This window comes from Chionomys nivalis, chromosome 7 (assembly GCF_950005125.1).
Source record: "Chionomys nivalis chromosome 7, mChiNiv1.1, whole genome shotgun sequence".
Taxonomy (NCBI): domain Eukaryota; kingdom Metazoa; phylum Chordata; class Mammalia; order Rodentia; family Cricetidae; genus Chionomys; species Chionomys nivalis.
This window is the reverse complement of record NC_080092.1, coordinates 68466827-68484323: the sequence shown is the minus strand read 5'-3', so window position 1 is coordinate 68484323 and position 17497 is coordinate 68466827. Positions and strand designations below refer to the sequence as shown.

Below are 17497 nucleotides of genomic sequence, written 5' to 3'. Positions count from 1 at the left end.
TCAGCCTCCTTAGGGCTGGAATACACTATCATTGCATGGTTGACATTCTTTAAAAAACCCTCCAAGGTCTGGAGAGATGGATCAGTGGATAAGAGAACTGGCTACTCTTCCAGGGGACCCTGGTTCAATTTGCAGCACCCACAATGCTGCTCACAACTGTATGAAACTCCAGAGGATCCTATGCCCTCTTCTGGCCTCTGAGAGTACTGCATGCATGTGGTATCTAGGTACAGTGCAGGCACAATACCCATAGACGTAAATAAACAAAAATCTAAAAGTAAATAAATAAATAGAGTGAAAAGACACTCTAATGAAAAAGCTCTAGCTCAATCCTAGCACCATAGAAATTTACCCTTGCAAGGCTGATGGTGCAGGGGAATCATAAATTCAAGATTGACCCATGCTACAGAGTAAGCTCAAGGTCAGCATGGCCAACTTGGCAAGACCTTGTCTCAAAATAAAAAAGGGCTGGAGATGTAGTTCTGTGACTGAGTGTTAGCCTAGCATACACAAGGTCCTGGGTTCAGTGTCAGCACCACAGGGGGAAAGGACCCTTACAGGGGAAGGCCAAACAATCAGACATCTGTTTCCCCATCTTTGGAGATGGCCTGGGGCAGTCCTTGATCCTAGCCTTGTTCTTCAACCCTCTCTGCACCAGCCTTGGATGGGGGCCCCCTCTATGATCATCCCTGTCCTCAGTGAGCACAGGAGGGAAGTACCTGTCTCGTTGCTCCCCACAGTGAGTACCTAGCTTTACCTCACCATTTTCTCACCATCGGCTCCCGGGGTCCCTCCCATATGTGAGAATCCAGGAGAGAAGGAGATTGCCAGCCCACTACAGGCCAGCTTGACAAGATCACTGGCCAGACACACTCCTTCTCTGCTCACTGGAGCCTGGAGCAATGAGTCATCTGTCCCCTTGAGAACCCCTGAGCCACTCACTGTGCTGGTTTGCAGGGACACAGGGATCTCCACTCTCCCAGCAAAGCCTCCCACCAGACCTCAGTCTTCCATGCCACTGGGTAGCATTTTGTCCTCTCTCCTTCCCAGAATCAGACACAGAATGAGCAAGTGGCAAACATGTGCCAGAGCAATGAACAAATACCAGAGCTCGGTGGCTGCATTCCAGTTCCACAGAGCGGTAGAGGACAGGGGTGAGGGGTGAGGGTCTGCTCAGTGCAGCCTGGCCTCAAGGCTTCTAAAAACCAGCCACCCTCCTCACACGGACTTCCCAGCTGGAGGAGGGCTTCTCAGTACCATCACTCCAGAAACACAAGGCTACAGGCCACACTGCCCCAGGTTCACAGACCGGAGGGAGTCTTCCACTGAGGTCGTAGCCCCTTCATAGACACAGAACAGATCCCATCCAAGGTGTTTTATTAGTGTAAACTTCAGGTACAAACCAATGGTACAAAAAAGTCAAGGGCCTTGATTCTCCTCCAGACAGACTCCTGTGAAGAGCAAGAGAACAGAGTAAGGAAGGAGAAGCTGTGGACTGAGCTGGGCTGGCCTAGGCCCATGACACAGCCACACAGGCCAACCGCTAACTGCATCCCTCCAGAGGCCACCACCTTGTTTCCACCAACCAGAATATAATCAAGGACTTGGCATTCGTCTTTTTGCCTCTATTTCCCAAGCCTAGCACAGTGCCTGGCCCATGGAAGGGGCGCAGTGAGTGAAGAACTGGATGATTCACTAGACCTTCCAACGAGCCATGACTACTTTTATTTGTAAGGAAAAGAACTCATCTTAGAGTAACTTTCCCAAGTTATAGTTTTATGCTACAGGATTAAGTCTGCTCGCTGCCTCCCATGTTCTTAATATTGTCATGACCAGTAAGCGCAGACTCAAGTACACACATCAAATAGTGCCCATGCTCAAAGGCAATACACACGTGAAATGTTAATGCACATATGTTGCATATACAGACATGCAGAAGCATCTATGCAAACATACATGCACACACACAAGTGAATATCCAGTCATTTGTTTTTTCATTTGGCACCCACAAAATCCACAAGGATTTCCACTTAGGAAAGAGTTCTCTGTGGTTCCAAGTAGACAACCAGATACACCCCTCAGTACAGCAGTCCCTTACCCAGGATCTAAGCCTCCCGCCAGGAGGCCAAGTTCAGCCTAGGGATGGAGCTACAGTTGACAAAGTCTCGTGGGTATGAGTTGGACATAAAGATGTTGTTCTTGGACACGGTGGTGATGCCAGTGTTGTCACAAATGATACGAGGAAAGGAGATTCCGGCCAGGGCCTGTCTCTGCTGGGCACTGAACACACCTGGGTTCTCCCACCAAAACCTGCACAGGAGCATCATGGACACCATGTTTGAGGATGCTCTGAGGGAGTGTATCCTGGTTTGGGAGGACATCACCTGGCTTGAGCTGCCTCCTGAGTGTGAGAGGACCATGGGAGATTCTGCCCTACAGCACAGGAGAGCTCCAGGTCCTAGGCAGTGCCTACTAAGCACAGAAGACAGGAGCATGACTTCTTGGATATGTCTCTTGCTCCCGTCCAGTGGCCTCTGGGCCCCTGTGTCATGCATGCAACCACAAGGGTAGAAGAGAGCCTGGGTGGCATTTGTGATTTGTTCTATTGACTGGACACCTTTGTATAATACTCCTAAAGGTGTCATGAAAGTTGGATAAGAACTAGACATGGAGATGCTCAGGGCCATGATGGAATGACATCAAAGGGAGACAAAACTAAACTGTGACTATCCCGTGGTGACTGAGTAACACTGAGAGGCCCAGAGGAAATATTAAGAGTGGTATTTTGGGACCGGCAAGATGGTTTGGTGGGTAAGGGCACTTGCCACCAAAGCTGACAACCTGAGTATCATCACTGAAGCCCACATGGTGGAACCAACTCCTTACATTGTCCTCTGAGCTCCACATGAGTGCTGTGGTGTACATATGCCTCCCAGCCCGAGTCTGTGCCCCCGTGCCATCCCACGGCTTTCTTACCGATCGCCATCACGTAGCTTCCTAAACTGAGTGCCAATGAGACAGGCAAGGAGCTGACCTACTCGGCCATTGGGCTCCAGGGGCTCGGACACACCACCCATCCAGATGTCAATGTTGTTGGGTGTGCCATATTGTGCCATCAGTTTCTGTGCCAATCCCAGGTTCTTTAGCACCGTGCCAAGCTCGCCCACTGTGCTGGGCTGTGGAAGCCCACAGAAGCGCCTCCAGGCATTGTATCCTGCATTGGGTCAGAGAACAGGTAGCTTTAAAGGGACCCCTGTCCTCCAAGGTATAGAGAATACTGGCAACAGCAGGGGAGATCTATATAGATGTTCAAAAGTCCACCTCAGTGCACACAGCAGAAGCAGAGCGGAGCCCTGAAGGGGTGACTGGCTCAAGTCAAAGTGCGCAGTTGGGCTGCCCCAGACCCCTCACTGTCTTTTCCTTTCTCTCTCACTCTTCGGCAAACCCAATTGTCACAAGTCCTACCATGCCTATTTCCAAGAGGCATGGACATAGCCTATTGTCCCTTAGAACCACCCAGTGCATCTCTCTCTGACCCAGAGAGTGAAAGTGTGTCTCAGAGGCATGGCCACTTATGCTCCTCCACAACACAGGCATGGACTTTTGGGTTAGGTTGATTCGCTTGGGTCCAATCTCCAGATCTGTCATTGACTTGACTACAGCACATTGCCAGGCTCTGAACCCTGGTTTCCTAATCGGCAAAATGTCAGTGCTACATACGCTCCTGCCCTCAAGTTCATGAATGCGTTAGAGGAAACTGATGATGGAGACAGATTTCCAGATCACGGAACGATACCGTTTCCAACTGCAGTGCAGGATACAAGAGTCCAGCTTGCAAAGATGCCAAGAGAGGTTAAGATACGCCTGGGGGTGGGGTGGGGGGTGGAAAGGGCAGGGCCGCCTCAGGTGCTTCCTGAGAGCAGGAGAAAGAGCCTTGTGCTGGAAGGGAAGCTGTGAACTACCCAGGAGGTGATCTGGAGCTGGGACTGCTCCCTCACCTGGGAGGCCGTGATCCCTGCTGCGCTGCATGTTCAGGGCGGGCAGATCCAGACCGATCCTCATAACCTGCACAAAGAGTCGCTCCCGGATCTCATCCACTACAATCTGGTTCTGGCGGTTCAGTTTGGCAGGGGTGGCCATGAGACCGCGGAGGATGGGGTCAATGCCACCTGGGGACAAGAGAGCAAGGCGAAAGGAAGGATTCGCTTGGTGCCAGATCCTAGGTATACTCTAAGGATTCAGAGAAGAAGTCTAGGTACACGTAACACTTGAAACCAAGGTGGCCAACCATGAGCAATTCTCAGCAGGCATTCTCTGACATTAGGGTTCACAAGCTTGGGATGACCCCAGCCCTAGCCTCTTGGGTCAATGAAACTGCAAACCCATGCAGGATCCCCAAAGAAGTTATGGAAAGATTTCTTCCCAGCCTAGTTCCCTGCAGCAGAATCCATTCCGCCCTTAGCTCCTGGCCTCTCTCAGGCCCCTCCCACTCACCTTCCAGCACAACTCTCCAGCTAGCAAAGAAGACCTTGCTGAGTGGGACCCGAGGGTTGGGCCCTGTGGGCCGGTACTGATTGTCCAGGCGGAACATGAAGGGTTGGATGAGGGTGTGGCCATAGCGGAAAGCATTGGTGAAGACATTGGCGATGCGAGGGTCTACTGAGTCATTGTAACCTCGGTACCTGGGTAGGTACTTCCTCATGGCTGCTGGCCCTAACACCAAGGGCAGGTAGTCCCGGTACGTGATGATCTAAAACAAAGTCATGTGGGAGAGCTGTCTAGTTACTCCTCCCTGCAGTCTCTGGCTTGGGGGACCCGTCCCTCCTGCCTAGGATCAGGGTCTTACATCCCACAGCCTTAGATCTGAACTTAACAGAGTGGAACTGCAGGACATAAACAGAGCTCTGCTGTCCCTGGCTATGTGACCTTAAACTCTCTGACCCACAAATGCAAACGAGGAATAAATTATACCACTGTCTCTCTCACAAGATTAAACAAAGTTGGGCTGGAGAGATGGCTCAGAGGTTAAGAGCATTGTCTGCTCTTCCAAAGGTCTTGAGTTCAATTCCCAGCAACCACATGGTGGCTCACAACCATCTGTAATGGGGTCTGGTGCCCTCTTTTGGCCTGCAGGTGTACACACAGACAGAATATTGTATATATAATAAATAAATAAATAAATAAATAAATAAATATTTTTTTTTAAAAAAAAGATTAAAGAAAGTTGGTCGTTGTACTATCTCTCTTGCCTGTAAGTTAATAGTGTCTCATGTCTCACAGAGAGCCAGGGACGCTGAAATAACTGAGTTATTATTCACAGGCCCAGCAATAGCCTGCACACAGTAGGGCTTGGTGCAGGTGTGTAACAGGACAGAGGTCTGCTCTGGTGTGATGTCCTCAGTGAAGGGAAAGGTGGGACAGTCTCCCTCTGCATCCAAGGCTGGCATTGCCTCTGAGGCTGAAAGGAATCCCACTCGTGAGTGTGAGTGTACATCAAACCCCACCTTCAGGCCTTCACCTCTCTCTAAATCTAGCAAAGGCATGTGTGCATGTGTGAATTCATGGCTTTGCGTGTGTGTGTGCGCGCCTACCTGTGTGTGTGTGTGTACATATGTGTGAGTGTATGTATAATTATTTACATTTTGGAGGAGAATGAGAGTCACTGCAACATCAAAAATCAGAACGCAGATGGAGGAACACTGCCCCGGGGTGGGGGACAAGAGGGGAAAGAGCCAATTGTGCCAGTGTTGTTTCTGCTTCAGAGCCTCCGTAGTAACAAACTATAGAAATGATTTCTGAACGACCCTCCCAACGCCATCCCTGGGCCCTCAGGAAAGACGTCCTGGGAAGACAGAGGGAAGGGATTGCCCTTGCCAAGCATGTCTCAGTATCTGCCGAGTGTTTCCTTTTGGATCCTTTGAGCCTTGCAGTATTATGGAAAAAGGAGTCAGTGTTCAGCAGGGACAGTAACTTGCCCAGAAACACGTGGGCAGGATGCTGTAGGACAGCCTACCTGGACCATGGCCCCCACGATCTTCCGGGCCTCCTGGTAGAGCCTTTCCCCATTCCAGCGAGGATTCAGGCGCTTCAGCTCTGTGGCCAGCCGGTTATGCTCTCGAACGAAGAGGGTGTGCACAGAGGTGAGCTCGGGCATCTCACTGGAGCGCATGTCCCCTTAAGGGAACAAAGTCTTTGTCATGTCTATGGTCTCCTTCCCCTGTCCAGCAAAAGCCTTCAGTGGCTCTCCTGTGCCTGTCCTCCACCCGCCTTCTCCCACCAGACTCACAGGTCAGCTCCAGGCTGACATAAGAGCTTGGAAACACTGCGGTCCTTCCTGTAGCCTTGTCTAACAGCCGTCAGGTTTGACGTTAGGAACTCCTTAAGCATGAGGTCTAAGGCTTGTGCCTTTCTGTATTTTACCCTTTGCTACACACACACACACACACACACACACCACAATGCATGAACACTCCTGAGAACCAATAGTCAGCTTATTGTCTTGATTTGGTGTAAGTCAAAAAGTAGCATACAGGTTTTCTGCAAAAATTGAATGTAACCTCAGGATCCTTCTCAAAACAGGACCCCCAAAACTCCCACTATTTGAACATAGTTGTCAGTAGCATGGTTACTATAGGCTGATTGTATGGCCTGCTGTGGTGGGGGGAGGGCACAGGGTGTGTGGAGTCCACACCTAAGACTCTTCAAGGAAACAGTCCTGATTTCTCTAGCCCTCCCTAACCCTTCAGCAGGAAAGGCCAGGTGATGAGGGCCAGTGCATCCATTGCAAGACACTGAGTGGGTCCAGCTCTTGCCAACTCTAGACAGGAAATTCTAGAAGGAAAAGGTGTCCCCGAGAGCAGCTTCTCCACCCCATGAACTACTAGAGGTCATGACTAACCCAGAAGAGAGTGTGCCCTCCCCTAGGAAATCCACCCTTCTACTGACCTTGACTTTCCTGGGGCCCCAAGGAGCCCTTAGAGGGGAGAAGGACCAAGAAGCGACCTCTGCTGCCAGTGTGTTTACATCAAAACATACTGGTCAGGGCCTGGTGGCACACGTGTGTCATTCCAGCACGTAGGTGACAAGACAGGAGGCTAGCCTGGGCTACAAAACAAGTACCAAACTAGCTAAGGCTAACTATACAACCCAGTCTACATCACAGAAAAGGGGGTGGAGTTCTGGGTGTGACCACAATACCTGCCCTAATCCTATCCCAACTGCCTGGTGTGTCCATTTGAAACCCCATCTCTGTCTTCCTAAGAAACCGAAATGACGAAGAGGTGATATTCTGTGATGGAATCCACTAGAACTTTCTGGGGTGATGAAAACAATCTCTCCTCCACTGCCAGTAGGGGAGGCACTAGCCCATCGGACTGCTGAGCCCTCAAAATGTGGTTGCTACAAAAAAATTGGATTTGGTTTAAAATCATTTATTTATTTATTTCAAGACAGGGTCCTCACTAAGTATTGCTTTGACTATCTAGGAGCTCACTCTGTAGTCAAGACTGGCCTTGAACTCACAGAGATCTCCCTGCCTTTGCCTCCTGAGTGCTTGGATTAAAGGTGTGTGCCACCAAGCCCTATTAAAAATAATTTAAAATTAAAATAACCACGTGTGTAATTCTAAAGGGCGAGGGCACACATTCCTCTCGGTCCTTTCCATTCTGTCCCCAAGGGACGCTCAGCTCTCTCTCTCTTCTATAGCACAGAGAAGGAAGAAAGAGAGAAAGAGATGATACAGGCTCCTTGACAGCCCTGTGTCTCCATCTTAGACTGATAGGGTGGAGGTGTGTGTGTGTGTGTGGTTTGTTATTGTGGTTGTTATTTTCCTTTCTGTCTCTATCCAAATGGTTACCAAGGCAACTAGACTAATAAGATGGTGAGACCAGTGTCTCTCCTCACATCCCACAAGCTGCTCACATATCGGCTCCACAGGCAACACCTCTATGCCACTCTAGTCCAGACCCCAGGCTGACCTGCCAGGAAACAAGGGATGCTAGCAGAGCGGTTGGTGAGGAGGCAAGGGTCGTCGTGTAGGTTGTCAAAGGGCAACAGGGCCCTGCCATTGTCTCGGAAGCGCGTATTGACAGCCAGTAGCCCGAGCTGGTTGGTGAGGTTGCGCAGCCTCCTGGCCAGTGGGTCCTCACTGCCATACACCGCACTGGCATCCACGAAGGAAGTGAGTGCGTTGATCTGGTTGCGAATGGTGATGTTGCTCCCGGTGCACGCTGGGCAGGAGCGGAAGAAAGGGATGCAGTCCTCTTGGTTCCTGATTCGAGGGTCATTAGGTGGGATCTGCGGCACAGAGAGAGGCTAGCCTGGCTTTTGTGGATAGTGACAGTGGGCCTTATGTCATGCCAGAGAGAATTCTGACTCCTCCAGCAAGCAAGGAGCCTCTCATGGACCTATAGAATTAGTGGGGCTCAGCTAGCAGAGATACTGAGGTTTAGGGGTGACAAAGAATACATTAAATGGAATTCAGAGATGCCTTTGGGGTTCGGCGAAGCCAGTCCTCCGAACCTTCTTCACTGTGCGTCTTAATCCTCTTCTTCCAGGTTTCTGCCTTTTCCTCTAGGTTCCCCATCTGTCACCCTTCCCCTGTCTGTCTACGGTCCCTCTATCTCCCTCTCAGTCTCTGCTTTCATTCTCCCCAGTTCCCTCCCTACACAGCAGGTGCCTCAACCCTGACCCTGACTACTGGACAACACACACACAAAGAGAGAGAGAGGGAGGGAGGGAGGGAGGGAGGGAGGGAGGGAGGGAGGGAGGGAGGGAGGAAGGGAGGGAGAGAAAGACAGGGAGGGAGGGAGGGAGGGAGGGAGGGAGGGAGGGAGGGAGGGAGGGGGAGAGAGAGAGAGAGAGAGAGAGAGAGAGAGAGAGAGAGAGAGAGAGAGAAGCAGGGTTGGGGGAAAACCCCTCAGAGAGGGAGGAAACAGGTCAATGTTCCTACACTGGCAGTGTGAAGGAGACAGGTGAGGTCCTCATCCCAGAATTCCCCCAGGCTCACAAAGAGCCAGTCACCCCACCCCACCCCCACGCCCCAGGGCAATGCTCAGCTAAGGGCCCATGTTAGGCTGGGAGAGTGATACCCTGATTGACAGCAGGCTCTGCTGAGGGAGACAAGTATTGATTCAAGACCAGCAAGCAGGGGCTAGGGCACAACCACTAATGCGAACCATCTTCGGTGGATGGAAGGGGTAGCACCTTGAGGGGGAAGCACGGTGGTTGCTGCAGGCAGCTGATCTCACAGTTGAGGCCAGTGAAGAAAGAGGACCGGGTAGCTGGCTCAGGAGTCAAGGTTAAGTCGTGGTCCAGAAATTGTCCCCACTGCATGAACATTAGCGCGCGCTCCTGGTCCCGGGTCAGCTGATCATTGGGGAAGCGCACGATGGCATTGGAGACCGCTCGAGCCTGTAGCGAGCGCGAGGGACAGCAGGAGTCAGTGGACGTCAGGGTCCCGCACATCGGGCTAGGCTCTTCTCCCTCTACTGGACGCTCACCAAGGGCACACTGAAGCCACCACGCTTGACCCCAGGCGTCCAGCCGAAGGGTAATGAGAAGCCATCTTCGTACTCAGCCGGCAGCCAGCGTGCAAAGGCGCGGTTGGAGGCCCCCAGCGTGGGGCTGCGCCTGCAGGGAAGCACAGAGCGCTGGCCCAAGGGGTCGCCACAGGCGGCACCTAGACCCACTACACCACACATCCACGAACTGCCCTGGGTCCGCACCTGTTGTTGCACTGTCCGGTAATGGTGCGATACTTGTCCTCCTCAGGGCATGTCACCCCCACGTCCTGATAGGCACAGCCACTTGACTTGGACAACAGATTCAGCTGAGCAGGAGTAAGTACGTCTGCCAGTGGGAACCAGGATCTTAGACCTGAGCCCTCCCCCACCCCATTTCCTATGCTAGGCGACCTGGGGCCCAGTGGGGGAGAGGGTGGGGTGGGCTGGCTAGCAGGGAAGTCGAAGGAGGGCTAGGTTACCTCTGAGACTCCTAGGAGCAGTGGTTCTCAGTTTTCCTAAAGCTGTGACCCTTTAATACAGTTCCTCATGTTGTGGTGACCCCCAAACATAAAATCATTTTTGTTGTTACTTCCTAACTGAAATATTTTCTACTGTTACGAATCATAATGCAAAGATCTTTGTTTTCCAATGGTCTTAGGTGACCCCTGTGAAAGGGGTCGTTCCACCCTCCAAGGGGTCGTGACCCACAGTTTGACACTGCTGCATCAGAGGGAGAATTAGGAAGGATGGGGTAGAAGTTTCTAGGGGATGAGGGATAGTGACTAAAGGGGAGGGTGACAGTACCTGTGACATTGAAAGGCCCTGGCCGCAGGGGCTGCAGCTTCCTCTTCAGCAGGTCTAGGGCCACGTGAAGATAGTCTGCAGCCCTAACAGCTGTTCTGGTGGCTGCCACTGGCTGCTTGAAGTAGGATATGAGTTCCATGGGGCTGGCAGTGCCTCTTCGAAGACTCTCTTTGATGCTGATTAGACAAAGGAGGGTCAGAGAAGGGGTACAGAGACACTCAGCAGAGCCCAGCCTGTGGTGGGCAGACAGAACCGTGTGGAGAACCACAGAGCAAAGTGGACTTCTTTTGTCCACAGGGTATGGACCTGCCTGTCCAGACAGAAGCAAGGCCATTGAAGGAGTGGCTTTGAAGACGTTCCTATAGCCAGAAACTCAAGGACACATAGACAGGTCCAGAGTCACCTAAGGGTCCCATCCTTTCTATAAAGCCCTTATACTGTGTGTCCTGTCTCCAAAGGGTGTGGAACAGGTTTGCCCAGGGCTGGCCAGTGCCTGGCATTCCCACCTTTCTCTCCGCTCTTTGTAGGCCTTGTCCACCAGCTGCTTGGCCTTCTCCATTGAGGACAGGACCATTGAATTCTCCACTTCCCCGGGGATAGCTGCCAAAAGCATAAATCACAAGGTCAGGAGTGGTCCGGGACCCTCACCAGGTCCCAGAGCAAAGGAAGCCTGCACAGGGAAAGGGAGCCACTGAGCTGAGGAGCTCCCCAGTATACCCACTCTCCCTTCCTTTTGGCACTAGTACCTGGAGTGGCACCATTGGAGGTCTGCAGCACTGCCAGAGGAGCCAGGAGGCCTGCCAAGGCCAAGAATAGCTTCATCTCTGCAAAAGACCCCAGCCCAGGAAGTGCACAGAGCATCTGAGTACAGAGAGCATTGAGAAGAGGCTCACCATCCCCGTCCCCCAAGTCCCCTTCTCAGACTTCTCCCCCAATGGTTCAGTCAATGAGGAAGGCCTCTGTGAGTGAGGGGTCTACAACCCAACCCACCCTCCAGCTGTGGTCTCCAGTCCCCAAGAGCTCCACTCCACAGCTCACCTGACACACTGTCAGCACTTCTCCCTAAAACTGGCCTTTTACGTCCTCTAAGCTGGGGGCGGGGCAAAGTAAAAAGAGATCTGGCCCAAGACTAGACTCTCCTCCCCCGCTGGGTTCCAGGCGTGTATGGGGAGTTTAGGAGGCCCTTGTGTCTGGTATAAAGGTCAGAATGAAGCAATTGTTTTTAGATGGACTCACTTTGAAGAAATCATTATGGTAAAGTGATTGTTTCTGTGGGTTGTTTTTCTGAAGGAGCTTTGCAGCCGTTGCACGATCTCCCTCACAAGACCTTCTTGGCAAACCAGGAAGTCTTGCACTATCAAACGCTCCAAATAGTGCACAATTAGAGGCTGAGCTTACAGAGCTGATATGACTTTAAGAAACACAAAGATTGCAGGCAGTGGTGGTGCACTCCTTTAATACCAGCACTAGGGAGGCAGAGGCAGGTGGATCTGTGGGTTCGAGGCCAGCCTGGTCTACAGAGCAAGTTCCAGAACAGCCAGAGCTGTCACACAGAGAAACTCTGTCTCAAAAAGAAAGAAAGAAAGAGAGAGAGAGAGAGAGAGAGAGAGAGAGAGAGAGAGAAGAAACGCACAGATGATTAGGGCTGTGTTGTGAGGAACTTGTCTCCCTCTGAAATGACTTCTGTTGAGCAGTCAATAAACATGCTTGTGAAAGGTTGCTTGGTGTTCAGGTCACTGAAGCTGACCCCCTCCCTGCTCCTTCAAGGCCCCATTGCATCCTGGAGCGTCTTTCTTCAGTCATCCTGCCTGACTCACTTTACCAACAGGGCTGCACAGAGAGGAGCCCATGAGATGGAGGACCTGGGCAAGAGACTAGATCAGAGCTCTTCCTGGAGATCAGAGCTCTTCCTGGAGAACACAGACAGCTAGCCCCTCAAAATGTCGGCTCAACTGAGTATCCCGGATTCCTTTGAAAGAAACAAAATTCAGGAACCAAAAGCTAAGGAGTTATGGGGAATCGTGTAGCTCCTGGGGAGTCCTGTAGCCCCTGGGGAGTCCCGTAGTCCCCGGGGAGAAGGGAAGGTGATGGGAAAAATGCAGTAACGTTGACCCCTTAGGTGGCCCCAGAGTCACCCCCTCTCCAATCCTGGAACCCAGTGGGGCCAAGGGAACAGGAAATCTGGCTGGAGACAGTTGGGCTTCACAGGAAGGAGGACCCTGGGGGCCGGAGGCTCAGAGCAAGGGCAACTTCCTGTCTCGCCATGGCCCCTTCTTCTTGACCTCTGGTGGGGAGGGACCCAAGTCTGCTCCTGGAGGGGCAGAGCTGCTTGTGGTTGATGGTCAGTTGGTGATGCAGCCCAGGGCCTCTCCAAGACAAGAGCAGTCAGTTAGGAAGGTTCGGGTTAATGATTTGAGGTCGTTATGAAATGGAAAGGGGGAGTTTCTCCATTGAGAAAGGCTTAGCTGTAGAACTGCCATTCTTAACCAGAGAAAGTATAGTGCCTCTCTACCTCCTGGGACCCTTCCCAGGTCTAGGGTAGGACTGTGTGGTCACCTTCCTGTCATCCACTCTTGTCTATGCTCAGATCCCATCTTGGGTAAGGAACAAGAGACAAGGCCACACCCAAATAAATATCTTTCCACTGTGTCCAAGAATCCTGTTACCTGGGAAACTGATCCCAGACGCAGGAGAATCATTCTTCTGGTCATGCTATGTATGAACTTCTCAAATGGCTTTTTGAGAATCAGGTCTAGAATTTTAGAAACTTTTGAATATACTTTTTGAGGTTTATTTATTATGCATACATGTTATATATTATGTAAATATTATATATACATAATTATTTATTATGTCTATATGTTCTGACTGCCTGCACACCAGAAGAGGGCACCAGATCTTATTCTAGATGCTTGTGAACCACCATGTAGTTTCTGCGACTTGAACTCAGGACTTCTGGAAGAACAACCAGTGCTCCTAACCCTCTGAGCCACCCCTCCAGTCCTTCAATATGCTTTTAAAATTCTACAGGTAACATACTTTTCATCAGTGAGAATCTAGAGGACATGAACAGCAAAAAATAAAAATAAATTGAGCTGGAAGTGCTGGTACATGCCTGTAATTCAAGCACTTGAGAAATAGACAGGAGGATGAGAGATCAGAGGCCAGCGTCAGCTGAAGAGCTAACTTGAGGCCAGCCTGACCTATATGAGACCTCATCTCGGAAATAAAACAAAGTAAATAGAAATTACTTATAATCAATTGATTTTGTGGTTGATTTTTTCCAAAATTTTGTCATTGTCATATAAATAAGCAATAAGAATGAACAAAATTTCAAGTAATCCTATAGAGTTTACTATCCTTTGTGTAGAAATAATATTTCTCTTGAAAGACTATTAAGGATAATTTTATATTATTTTATAACTTTTTGACACAGGGTCTTATTGTATTACCCAGGCTGGTCTTGCTTGAACATGAGCTCCTCTTGCCTCAGCCTCTGGATTACTAGGATCGCAGATACCACCACTGAGATTGTCACAACTTCTTTCAGGACTCAACAGTTTAGTCTCCACACCTCCCGGTCAAAACATATGCACTTGTTTCATTTTTAAAATGCGTTTCATTGTATTTATTTGTGGTTTTGATTATCTATTTATTGGACTGTGTGTGTGTGTGTGCACACCGTTGGCAGAGGACAACTTGGGGGTATGAGTCCTCTCTTTCCACCATTTGAGTCCCAAAGATGGAACTTGCAGCCTCAGGCTTGGTGCAGGTGTCTTTACCCACTGAGTCCTCTCGCTGGCCCCTTTTGTCTCCTTCCTTTGTGCTTGTTTGCTTTGAGACAGGGTCTCTCTATGTAGCCCTTGCTCTCCTGGAACTCACTATGTAGGCCAGGCTGGCCTCCAACTTATATAGGGATCCACCTGCCTCTGCCTCCTGAGTGCTGGGATTAAAGGTATGTGTCACCATCCTGGGCACTATTTGCTTTATTTTTATGCCTGCAGATTCTGTATGAATAACTTATGTGATTTATTAACTAACCCTTTCTTGTTAGATACTTGGACAATATTTTGAGGAGTATCCTTGAAGATGAATCACTAGTCACATCTTCGGTTAATTCCTTAGACAAGGAGTCTTACGCTGGGGGCAGCCCTGCATGCCTTTAATCCCAACACTGGGGATGCTGAGGCAGGTGGATCCTGATCTTGAAGCCAGTCTGTTTGAGACAGAGGAAGACCCAGTCTCAATTTTTTTTTTCAAAATATCGCTCTAGTTAGGACCTCAAGAACTATATTGAATAGATATGGAGACAACCTTGTCTTGTTCCTGATTTCAGTGGGATCACTGGGAGTTTCTCTCCATTTAGTTTGATGTTGGCTATTGGCTTGCTGTATATTGCTGTATGTATGTTTAGGTATGTTCCTTGTATCCCTGCTCTCTCCAAGACCTTTATCATGAAGGGATGTTATATTTTGTCAAATGCTTTTTTGGCATCTAATGAGATGATCATGTGGTTTTTATTTTTCAGCTTGTTTATATGGTGGATTACGTTGACAGATTTTCATATGTTGAACCATCCCTGCATCTGTGGGATGAAGCCGACTTGGTCATGGTGGATGATGGTATTCAATTTGCTAGTATTTTATTTAGTATTTTTGCATCAATGTTCATGAGTGAGATTGGTCTGTAAGTCTCTTAGTATTGTCTTTCTGTGGTTTGGGTATCAGGGTAATTGTAGCCTCATAAAAAGTGTTTGGCAATGTTCCCTCTGTTTCTATTGTGTGGAATAATTTGAGGAGTATTGGTATTAGTTCCTCTTTGAAAGTCTTGTAGAATTCTGAGCTGAAACTATCTGGTCCTGGGCTTTTTTTGGTTGGGAGACTTTTTATAAAAAAAAATTATTTATTTACTATGTATATAATATTCATTGTACATATATACCTGCAGGCCAGAAAGGGGGAAAGGGGCACCAGACCTCATTACAGATGGTTGTGAGCCACCATGTGGTTGCTGGGAATTGAACTCAGGACCTTTGGAAGAGCAGGCAATGCTCTTAACCATTGAGCCATCTCTCCAGCCCATGGTTGGGAGACTTTTGATGACTGTTTCTATTTCTTTGGCAGTTATAGGTCTGTTTAATTTGCTTATCTGGTCTTGATTTAATTTTGGTAAGTGATATTTATCCAGAAAGTTGTCCATTTCCTTTAAGATTTCCAATTTTGTGGAGTATAGGTTTTCAAAATATGACCTGGGGGCTGGAGAGATGGCTCAGAGGTTAAGAGCACTGGCTACTCTTCTAGAAGTCCTGAGTTTAATTCCCAGCAACCACATAATGGCCCTCAGCCATCTATAATAAGATCTGGAGCCTTCTTATGGCATGTGCATATATAATAAATAAATAAACTTAAAAAAATGACCTAGTGATCCTCTGTATTTCCTCCGTGTCTGTTGTTATGTCCCCCTTTTCATTTTTGATTTTGTTAATTTGGATATTTTCTCTCTGCCTTTTGGTTAGTTTGGATAAAGGTTTGTCTATTTTGTTGATTTTCTCGAAGAACCAACTCTTTGTCTCATTGATTCTTTGTATTGTTTTCTTTGTTTCTATTTTGTTGATTTCAGCTCTCAATTTATTTCCTGCCATCTAGTTCTCTTAGGTGAGTTTGCTTCTCTTTTGTCCAAAATACCTTAGCAGTAAAATTTGGGCTTGCACAAAATTTGGCCTTGCACAATTTTAAGCCTTTAGAATTTGTTGCCCAATGGGGACAGCACTCCAGCCTTCCAGCAGGCAAGCATGACAGCACCTGTTCCCCGTGGCCCTCATCAGCCCTTTTTACGTGATTGGAAGGAAGAGACAGTGAATGGCTTTTTTTTTTTTCCAGAGATAATAAGAAGAAAGTCCAACGAGGAAACGCTGTTGCCAAGGATACCAGTGCGGTACAGTTCAGAATAATCTGCCAGGCTCCCTGGCTTTCAAGTCACGGCTCTTTATCTAATGGCCTCTGCTGTTATTTCTGACCTTTCGTCAGTGACTTCTTTAATGGGTATTTATTAAGCCCTTGCATACGTTGAGTGTTGGGCTGCACTGGGCAGAGAACACACTCCATGGAGCAAAGTGTGGGCCTTGTCCTCAAGGAACTCATAGCGAGGAAACCAAAAGCAAGCAAATGGCATCTTACATACCCACACAAAACTCTCATGGAGTGTCAAAGCCCTTGGATTAACTGGGGGTCAGGGATACCAAAAAAGACTTCCTTGAGGGACCTATGCTTTATACTCTGTCTTGAAGGATGTTTGGGGGTGATTAAATAAACATAAATTGGGGAGGGCGTTTTAGGTACCCCCAAACACCAGACCTAGTAGGTGTCACTCAGACCACTTCAATGCAGGAACACAGTGGTCACTAGAGTAGGCTGGGGAGACAAACAGGGCCCAAGGCCCAACACTCTTGTGAATTTTTGTACGTAAGGGCCCAGGCAGCTATGAAGGTCTTGAAACAGGAGAGTGTGGGTCACCCAGGCAACCCAGGTCAGTCACACAGAGATTTCGGATGTCAACGCTGAGAACACTGTGGGCTCCCATCAGCTGGGAGGCTGGCCCTGCCTTTCCATAGGCAGCAAGAACAAGGAATACTTCTGAGAAAGAAGGCCAATGCCTGGAACTCTCTACCCACGGGAGGGAAGAATTCTCAAGCAAAGGCTTCTCTAAGTCCCAAGCCTGTACCTCAGGGCATGGGTTGTGGGCCCAGGGTGCCCAGGGCCTGGAGATGCTCTGTGGCTTCCCAATGATTCTGACCACTTAACTGTGCCTCACTTGGGGCCGCTGCAAGGCCAACAGCCTTTCTTATCTGGATTCTGTTTCTTCCTCATCTAGGGAGGCCCTGTATGTGTTAGGTACTCCCAGGCCTCTGAGACTTGGAAGATGAGAAGATGACTCCCTGGAAAGAGGTTCCACACAAGCATTGCCCAGCAGTCACGCCTCAGCTCCCTGCCCCAAGGAAGGTCTCTGGAGGGTGCCCTGGAACTGCTGCATCTCCAGACTACAGTCATGGAGGGAGGGAACACCCCAGCCAGTGCACACATCTCTCTACTCTTCCTTCTCCTTGATGGACTTCCCCAAACTTCTCAGCCCTTCGAGTTTAGCCCAGCTTCCTGTGTGATAACTGGGCAACCACTGCTTGTGAAACAGATTGC

At 49.4% G+C, this 17497-nt stretch overlaps 1 protein-coding gene across 1 annotated transcript; it reads right to left on the bottom strand.

Annotated features, from left to right (window-relative positions):
• Positions 1–1360: 1360 nt before the first annotated feature.
• Positions 1361–11370, bottom strand: Mpo (myeloperoxidase). The gene is made up of 14 exons (XM_057775258.1): positions 11346–11370; positions 11054–11131; positions 10814–10907; positions 10308–10483; positions 9726–9849; positions 9501–9630; positions 9205–9411; positions 7977–8295; positions 6014–6174; positions 4495–4750; positions 3999–4169; positions 2977–3214; positions 2099–2310; positions 1361–1451 (listed from the first exon to the last, which is right to left on the bottom strand). The coding sequence occupies exons 2-13, from the start codon at positions 11127–11129 to the stop codon at positions 2106–2108; spliced, it is 2157 nt and encodes a 718-aa protein (XP_057631241.1). The 5' UTR covers positions 11130–11131; positions 11346–11370; the 3' UTR covers positions 1361–1451; positions 2099–2105.
• Between the last annotated feature and the right edge of the window lie 6127 nt (positions 11371–17497).